Source organism: Camelina sativa, chromosome 10 (assembly GCF_000633955.1).
Source record: "Camelina sativa cultivar DH55 chromosome 10, Cs, whole genome shotgun sequence".
Classification (NCBI taxonomy): Eukaryota; Viridiplantae; Streptophyta; class Magnoliopsida; order Brassicales; family Brassicaceae; genus Camelina; species Camelina sativa.
This window is the reverse complement of record NC_025694.1, coordinates 25056599-25065206: the sequence shown is the minus strand read 5'-3', so window position 1 is coordinate 25065206 and position 8608 is coordinate 25056599. Positions and strand designations below refer to the sequence as shown.

Here is an 8608-nt window from a genome sequence, read left to right as displayed (position 1 = left end):
CTCTGGAATGGAGGAGGAATAATAGCAGACCGGTTCTCATACACAAGATCAGCCCGGTTGTAGTCAGCAATGGTCCTGATCAAGTCTCGGTTGTTCTCCTGTCTTCGAACCGGATTGTTGACATGGTTTGCAGCTCCACGTCTGTCTGCAGGAAGGGGGTATCGACCGATACCCTATTAGTGTCGATCGACACAGTCGGCCTATTCGTCAACTACCAGAATTTGGTCGTTTCCGACAGCAACTTCAGCAATAATATTCCCTTCTGCATCAAGCTTTTGGCCCTACTCATTGCACAAGTGGCCCTCTTGATCCCTCAAAGCACCATCCGCATCTGGTCTCAATATGATTGGGTTGACCATCTTGGCTGATTTGGCTGCTTTTGTGTTATCACGCTCTAGTTGTCCTAACTCTTGGTTTGTAAGCTTAACAACTGGACCAGTAGGATTCTTCCTGGTGTTAGGCTTAGGCATGTATCTGAAATACAAAACTCAAATCTAATGGTAGATCAAAGAGTCTCCGACAACGGCGCCAAAATTTGATATGCTCAAATTAACCTTAGAGCTACTCTCTCAAACAAGAGATCAATGCAGTACTTAGGGGTCGAATCCACAGAGACTCAAGATCAAACACAATAAATTATAGAGTTTTTGATATTACGCTAAACAGATTAAATTGTATTAAAAACAAAAGAAGACAATGCAAAATATTAAATCAAGGTGTTGTGAAATCAGAAAATCAAAAGATTAAGCCTAGGGAATTTCTCAGGTAATTATGAAGAATTAAATCAATAGATTAATTAGGGTTAATGCAATAAAAATCAGATCTAGAACTCTAAACATTTTGGTAAAATAATTCAGTTCTCACTGCAACTATTATCTAAATTTAAAACCAGAAAATCGAAATCTCTTTGTAAATTTTCAAGTTAAAAATCAGCTTTAAAAACAGGTTTAGATAAATTCACAAAATCACTAATTCAAATCTCTTTGTAAAAAGTGATTTTGCTCATCAATGGTTTTAATCAGGAAAACAATTATATTCTCATATCAATTAATTTCCCTAAGATAATAATTCTAGGTGATCAATCAAGAACTATTGTGAAGAACAACCAAAGATGGAGATCATAAAAGATTAAGAACCCTAAAAATCACAGATCTAATAAATCATAAAAACCCTGTAAAAACCCTAAACCTAACAAGCAAATTACTCAAACATGTATACTGAAGAACAAATAACTCTGAATAACATGCAATAGATATTAAAAGTAAAAAGAGGGAGTTTAGAAATCTTTTCTACAAAGCAGTTCTGATCTCTTTCTCTCCCAAAAGCTCTCAATATTTCTCTCTCAAAAACTTGCTAGAAAATAACTTCCTAAAATAAAACTTAAGGGTTTTCTAAAACCCAAAAACACTATTTATATATCCTAAAACACGTCAGAGACTTGTGTAGTAATTTAGGAAAACTTTAGGTAAAATTGTAAAACTTCCAATTTCTTCTTTCTCTCGTCGGATAAACATGGGCGTCGACCGATGCTCCTTCGGTGTCGGGCGACGCTGCTACTCTGATCCGAGTTCAAGTTCTTTTTCTTCTGTAAAATACTCCAAAGTCATCCAAATAGCTCCACTTTGCTCATTCCGTGCCAAATTCCTAAATAACCTGTAAAGATTCAAAAACAATCCTAGAAGCAAATGAAAAGACTCAAAAAACACACTTATATCATGGTTAAAAACCGTAAAAACCATGATATATCATAGATCTTTCATACATATTTTGTATTTCTTTAGAATAATAAGAAAAAATATTATTCAGAAATATAAATTTAATCCACTTTCTCATCTTACTTTGTATAAGATAAAATTAAAAATAAAAAGACTATTATCGGTTCTTCATTTCATTCCACAATAAATATCATTATGATAATTTTCAAACAAATTAAAAAAAAAATCAGATATCTCCTTGCAAAACAATTTGACAATTGACATTTTCATTACTTTATGATATTAGTTTTATATTTCTTTAACAAAATTTATATTATATATTTAAAATAAAAATGACATCTCTGTTATATAAATTAATATAGTTAATTTTTTTAATCATCTTTTACATCGTTATTAGAAGATTTTTGATCGATTCCTATTGTAATGATAATACAACTACCTCCACGATTATAATGAACATCTCTTACTAACAAAAAATATAGTTCTAGAAAATCATTTATTATGAAAAAAACTATTAAGGATTATAAATTTAAGTTCTTGTTTTTTTCCTTTGTAAACCAAAACCAAAGTGTCAACCAACAAAACTAAATTGACTATTTCCCTAAAAAGACAAACCTTTTCTAAAGGGTTTTTTTTTTTAAAGGTTCAAGGCTAAAAAGGCTTCTATATTAACATTTTAAAGGTTAGTTGGTTGGTTAGATTAGATTTAGTCCTTTAGTTTACATCTATATTAACATTTTTGAAGTACATTTTGTGTTATGCCCTTTTAGTTTTGTTTATTTAAAAAATTATTTACAACATTAACCCCTAAAAAATTTCCAAAACTAACATTAGACCAGATTTTGTTTCCTAAATATTTTACATTTTATTTCAATTAAAAAAATAACAACAATCAATATGGAAATTGAAACTATCATATATTTAACCATACATTATGTTGTGTTTTGAAGATATTCAATATCTGAATCATTCGTAAACAAAGAAAAAAACAATTTGATTCTCATTTTGTTTTACAAAATCTGTGAGCTTTGATTCTTAACGTAAGAAAAACTTCGATTGACAATTATTTAAATATTATAATTAACATAGATAAGCTTAATAAAAATTTTAATTATTACGAATATATAAAATTAAAAAATTCTAAAATACTATATAATGTGGTTATATAGTAGATGAGTTTTAAAGAGAACATGTTGAAATTAATAAAAATATTATTAAATTTGTGTTAACACGGGTTAAGTCCTCATTTAATTATTTATCAACACTACTAATATTAGAATATTTGACATAAAATCAAGTTGATTTAACTAAGATTGTATCAAATAATTAAATAATTAGGAAAAATGTAATTTAATCACAGCGTATAATTACTGATTATGTATTTAGATCCTTTATTTTTTGTTATAATAATTAAAAATCAAAAGAGAATCTTAAACACTAAACAAAACAAACTAAATATAACAAACAAATGGTCATGAAGTGTATTGCGGGTTAAAAAATAATATAAATATTTAGCCGCACAATAACTAGAAAATTTAGTTATTGCTCTATTTACAAAATATTTAATATTTAACAAATATATACAACATAAAATATAAATTATAATAGAAATTATATGTCCGGCGGGTTAAAATCTAGTCGTAAGATATTTAAAATACCAAAGATTCGAAATTTACTTTTCAGACCGTTTAAACTTTAAAGCTAACCGAAGGAGAAAAACGTAAATTAACAATCCGTTCTGTGTTTTTTTTGGCTTTCTTCTTCCCTGTCCTTGGCATTAATTCTCTCACAGCAACTTTGCTTTGCCTCTGTCTCTCTCTCTCTCTCCCTATAGCTGCTAGATCCACTGTGATCCAAATTCATTTTTACTCTCTCTTCTTCTTTAACACTTGCAAAGGCTCTCATCTCTGATATGACGATTTCTCGATCTCCGATCTCTGTTTTTCGTACTCTTCTTCCTCTCTGCTGTTTTGCGTCACCATCTCTCGCTTGGAGCTCCGATTACGTGTTCTGGTATAGTTCCGATGAAGCACAGGACCGCGTTGTTATCGATTTCTGATTTTGGCGCTGTCGGTGACGGAAAAACCTTGAACACCAACGCCTTCAATGCGGCGATTGATCGGATAAGGAACTCCAACAGTAGCAATGGAACGCTTCTGTATGTGCCTCGTGGTGTCTATCTGACTCAGAGCTTCAATCTCACGAGTCACATGACTCTGTACCTCGCCGATGGTGCGGTTATTAAAGCCCTTCAGGTGAGTGATTGATTGTTTTTGCTCGAATTAACCTAGTGATGAACTTGATTCACTGATTATGTTTGGAATTGTTTGTTCTGTAATGATGTTTAGGTTTGTGTGTGTATCATTGTAAAAATGCATTAAGGTTTTGAGTTTTCTTAGGTAGTTATGTTTTAATCTTGTTGTATATTGAAAATTAGCTTCTTGAATCTTGACTATGGTTTCATCTTTGATATTGATATCTCCTATTCAAGAGTCAAAACATTGTAACATTGCTATTTATGATTGTATCTGGGTTTATGTGTTTCTATCATCGAATTGCCTTTATCTGACAAAATGCGTGTTTTGATTATTTTTAGGATATGGAGAATTGGCCTTTAACCGATCCTTTGCCGTCTTATGGAAGAGGACGGGAGCGTCCTGGACGAAGATATATCAGCTTTATCCATGGAGACGGACTCAATGACATTGTTATTACAGGTGAGGTCAGCTTTAGATGTCGAAAATGTATCTTCTGCAATCAGGTTGTTTTGTTGCTGACAATGAGAACCCATTTGGCATTTGCTAGGCAGGAATGGGACGATTGATGGACAAGGAGAACCTTGGTGGTACATGTATAGAAGTGGAACTCTAAAGTTTACAAGACCGGGTCTCATTGAGTTCAAGAACTCAACAAACATCGTCATCTCTCATGTTGCTCTTCAGAACTCCCCTTTCTGGACAGTTCATCCCGTTTATTGCAGGTTTGAAATCTCTCACTTTGTAAGCATCTCTCATGAACTTTTGAATACGCACTTGGTGATTAGTACTTACTGTCTCTTTTCTTACAGTGGTGTTGTTGTTCATCACGTTACCATTCTTGCTCCAACTGATTCCTACAACACCGATGGAATTGATCCAGGTTTTTATCAGTTTCCCTTGCAATTGATCACATTCTTATTTCGTTTCAAATCATGACTGATGTGGTAACTAATTGCCACAGATTCAAGCTCTAACGTCTGTATAGAAGATTCCTACATGTCTACTGGTGATGACCTTGTTGCTGTGAAGAGTGGTTGGGACGAGTATGGCATTGCCTACAACCGTCCAAGCCGAGATATCACCATTCGCCGCATCACCGGATCTTCCCGATTTGCTGGAATAGCCATCGGAAGTGAAACCTCTGGCGGAATCCAAAATATCACGGTGGAAAACATCACTCTGTACAATTCGGGGATCGGCATCCACATCAAGACAAACACTGGCCGAGGAGGAAGCATCCAGGGGATCACAATCTCCGGTGTTTACATGGAAAATGTTCGAACCGGGATTAAGATCTCTGGCGACACCGGAGATCACCCGGACGATAAATTCAACCTGACCGCTCTTCCCGTGGTAAGTGGCATAACGATCAAGAACGTATGGGGAATCAAAGTCGAGCGTGCCGGCATGATCCAGGGATTAAAAGATTCACCTTTCACCAATCTCTGCTTCTCCAATGTTACACTCACCGGAACAAAAAGTCCTCCAACATGGAAATGCTCAGATGTCGTAGGAGCCGCCCACAAGGTCAACCCCACGCCTTGCCCTGAGCTAACCGCAACCACCCAACAAGGTGGTTCCTGTGAAAACCAATCCTAACACTCAAAAGCTAAAGAGACCATGTAGAGTAATGTAAGTTATTGTCATCTTTACAATCAAATCAGTTATTCATTCTATCTTCTTTCATCACCGTTGCCACATATACCTCTGCAATCAACAACACTTGAGACAATCAATCTATATAGACTGGGATCATCAATCTATAGAATAAAAAGTTTTACAAAAACATCTTCTACTGACATTGATATATATGTATATATATATAAACAAAATACATCATCATCATTTTCAGATCATATGAACATAGTGCATGCTATTTATTTGATCATATCTTAGATTCTAACACAAACTCGAGTCTTGGTTGTTCATCTTCTTCATTCAGACCAAATGGTTGAGAAACTTGCGAATCTTTCTCTTGTAATAGTCTCTCTCATCTTCTTCTTTGCGCTTTACCAATTTCACCTTAGCCTTCTTGGACCCATTATCCTCCTCCGACCCGACTAAGATCTTAATCGCCGGGATATCCGCAACGACGACGTCTGTACCTGCCACCTTCTCATCTTCGCCGGACAAAATCATGTCGTTGCCGTAAGAGATCTGAAGGCCTCGTCCCCACCGCAGCTCGTGGCACGGACGGCGTTTGAAAGGTTCCGTCGTCGTTAACGGACGTCTAGGGAAATGACGGTTGATCGGATGGAAATTGACGAAACTTGTGACCTCGTCGGATCCGGGAAGGGTTGGTTTTGAGGAATCTGGGTCGGGTTCGACTGATACAGTGGTTAAGGGTTCGTCGATGATGTCATTTCCCGGCTTGGAGGAAGCGACGGAGAGAGCCAACGTGAACAGAAGAACGGTGACGGTAACGGTAACGCTAACGGGGAGCGGGGCCATTGTTTGTTGTGTGTGAAGAAGGAATTCTGAATTGTGAAGGTATCGATGATAAACGGTGTTAACTATTTATTAACAAAAATTATTTTTCTAAAATGGATAAAAATTGTATTTTGAATAAGTTTGGGCCTGGTTTGGTCTGGAAGCCCAAATCTTAATGGACTGGGCATTATTTATTGGCCCAATTAGTTTGGCGCGAAAAACTCAAATGCTGTATACCCATTTTTTCTTTAGGGGTTTTGAGACTGTTCGTCTGACTGAGATTTCTAGGTTTCTCCATGGCTTCACGGAGGAAAAGAAGAAAGGTGAATCAAGAATCATGTGCTGATAAATCAGAGATTCCATGTTCGCCGGTCGTTGTATTAGCTCACGGTGCCGGTGCTCCCTCTTCTTCCGACTGGATGATTAGGTACTTTTTCTGAGTTTATTCACTCACTCGTGTTTGACTGATTCATACACATATTGGTTTTGAATTTTTCTGTATATTTGTTGGTGGGTTTGCTTTAGATGGAAGGAAATGTTAAAGAAGTCATTAGCAGCTGTTGAAGTGGTCACATTTGACTACCCTTGTAAGTGATTTTTTTTTCTTGGTCTTAATCGTAAGATTTGATAGTCATAGTACAATTAAAAGCATAAAGTGAATGAGGACTTGATGCGTAGATCTTTCTGGTGGGAAAAGAGGAGTTGCACCGAAAGCTGAAAAATTGATTGAGTTTCATTTGGATGTTGTTAAAGAAACTGCTGCTAAATTCCCTGGTCATCCTTTGATATTAGCTGGCAAATCAATGGGTTCTAGGTACCATTTTAGTTTGTCCCCCTCCCACTCACCCACACGTTGTTTTACGTTTCGGTGTTGAGTGTGACCCTTATTATCACTTGCAGAGTAAGCTGTATGGTTTCAGCTTTGAATGAAGATATTACAGTTTCAGCTGTGATTTGTTTAGGATATCCACTTAAGGTTTGCACTTAATGACCATGACTATCCATTTCTTTTCCACCGCAATGTCTGAATGGCCAGTTGTATGGTATACGTTGTGTTCAGGGCGCTAAAGGTGTGATAAGAGACGAGACCTTGCTGGAAATGGGAGTCCCAGTGATGTTTGTGCAGGTATTCTTCTAGGCGTAAGTAACAAAACTCTATTTTTGCACATGAATGATTTAAGGAAATGATTGGATCTTGTTGATTGTCTAAAGGGTAGCAAAGATCCTATGTGTCCTCTGGATAAGCTTGAAGCTGTTTGTAACGAAATGAAAGCTGTTACTGAGCTGCATGTGATTGATGGTGGAGATCACTCCTTCAAGATTGGGAAGAAACACCTTGAAACAAAGGGGTTAACACAAGATGAAGTCGAAGATGTTGCTCTGAATGCAATAGCCGCTTTTGTCTCCAAATCTCTTGCTCAAAGCGCATAATTTGTAATGGTAAACTGCAGTTCTTAGATTTCTTTTTACTACTTCTTTTACACCAAAGTCAGGTGTTTTTGGTTAGTTAATGTAGTTATGAAGTCTCCTTCAACTAAGCATCGATCTTGGCTTTGTGTGATATTTATAAGACTCCTAGTTTCTTCTCAATTGTTGTTTGTTTATGCTTTTGCATTTACATGGTACAATATTGTATAATTTCCCAATTACTTCTGTGCATTTTGAAACAAAATCATAGATTTTTATGACAAAAGAAGCTAAATCACAAATTTTTAATTTTTTTTTTCAAAAACTTATTTGTTAATAGTAATTTGTATTTCAAATGGAATTAATACATTTTAACAAACTTCACGATGAATTTGTTTTAACACAAATTTCCAGTCTTTTTTTTTTTTTCTCATAAGGGATATTTATTAACTTTACCTTCAAATGAAGGAAGAGAAACGACATGTTACAAAGCCGGAGGAGACATTTAACTCCCCGGAATTTTGCCGGCGGAAACAAACCTTCCCCGGTTCTAAGACTGAACACAAAAGTATAACAACAAAGCCGGCAAGGTTCAAATTGACACCTTCCGGATACTAAGCCGACAAGGGTTGAAACCCCTTCGGACATAAGCCGGCAAGTTTTAAGACAACTTCCGGATTCAAAAGATTGATTAACGGAAACAACCATCCGAAAATCAAGATAGAAGATCAAATCTACAACAAAGCTACAAAGATTATCACCTTGCCTCTTACTTCTTCAATTTTCCAGTTAATTTCT

The 8608-nt window shown here is 35.7% G+C and overlaps 2 protein-coding genes and 1 pseudogene across 3 annotated transcripts; 2 read left to right on the top strand and 1 right to left on the bottom strand.

Annotated features, from left to right (window-relative positions):
- On the top strand, nt 3491-5659 carry LOC104719850 (annotated as a pseudogene).
- Nucleotides 5712-6462, bottom strand: LOC104719851. The gene has a single exon (XM_010437833.2). The coding sequence runs from the start codon at nt 6422-6424 to the stop codon at nt 5912-5914; it is 513 nt and encodes a 170-aa protein (XP_010436135.1). The 5' UTR covers nt 6425-6462; the 3' UTR covers nt 5712-5911.
- LOC104719852 (KAT8 regulatory NSL complex subunit 3-like) lies at nt 6380-8054 on the top strand. 2 transcript variants are annotated; one of them, XM_010437835.1, is made up of 7 exons: nt 6380-6463; nt 6656-6830; nt 6929-6990; nt 7082-7217; nt 7304-7379; nt 7464-7529; nt 7616-8054. In XM_010437835.1, the coding sequence occupies exons 2-7, from the start codon at nt 6700-6702 to the stop codon at nt 7832-7834; spliced, it is 690 nt and encodes a 229-aa protein (XP_010436137.1). In that variant the 5' UTR covers nt 6380-6463; nt 6656-6699; the 3' UTR covers nt 7835-8054. The 2 variants fall into 2 exon arrangements, with proteins under 2 accessions (XP_010436137.1, XP_010436136.1); XM_010437834.2 differs by having other exon boundaries at nt 6382-6463; nt 6692-6830.

Bases quoted from the DNA above. Each gene is read 5' to 3' on its own strand.
- LOC104719852 (XM_010437835.1), top strand. From the start codon at position 6,700: ATGGCTTCACGGAGGAAAAGAAGAAAGGTGAATCAAGAATCATGTGCT. The intron at 7,380-7,463 runs GTTTGCACTTAA...CGTTGTGTTCAG, and splicing joins GTTTAGGATATCCACTTAAG to GGCGCTAAAGGTGTGATAAG. The intron at 7,530-7,615 runs GTATTCTTCTAG...GATTGTCTAAAG, and splicing joins TCCCAGTGATGTTTGTGCAG to GGTAGCAAAGATCCTATGTG.
- LOC104719851 (XM_010437833.2), bottom strand. From the start codon at position 6,424: ATGGCCCCGCTCCCCGTTAGCGTTACCGTTACCGTCACCGTTCTTCTG.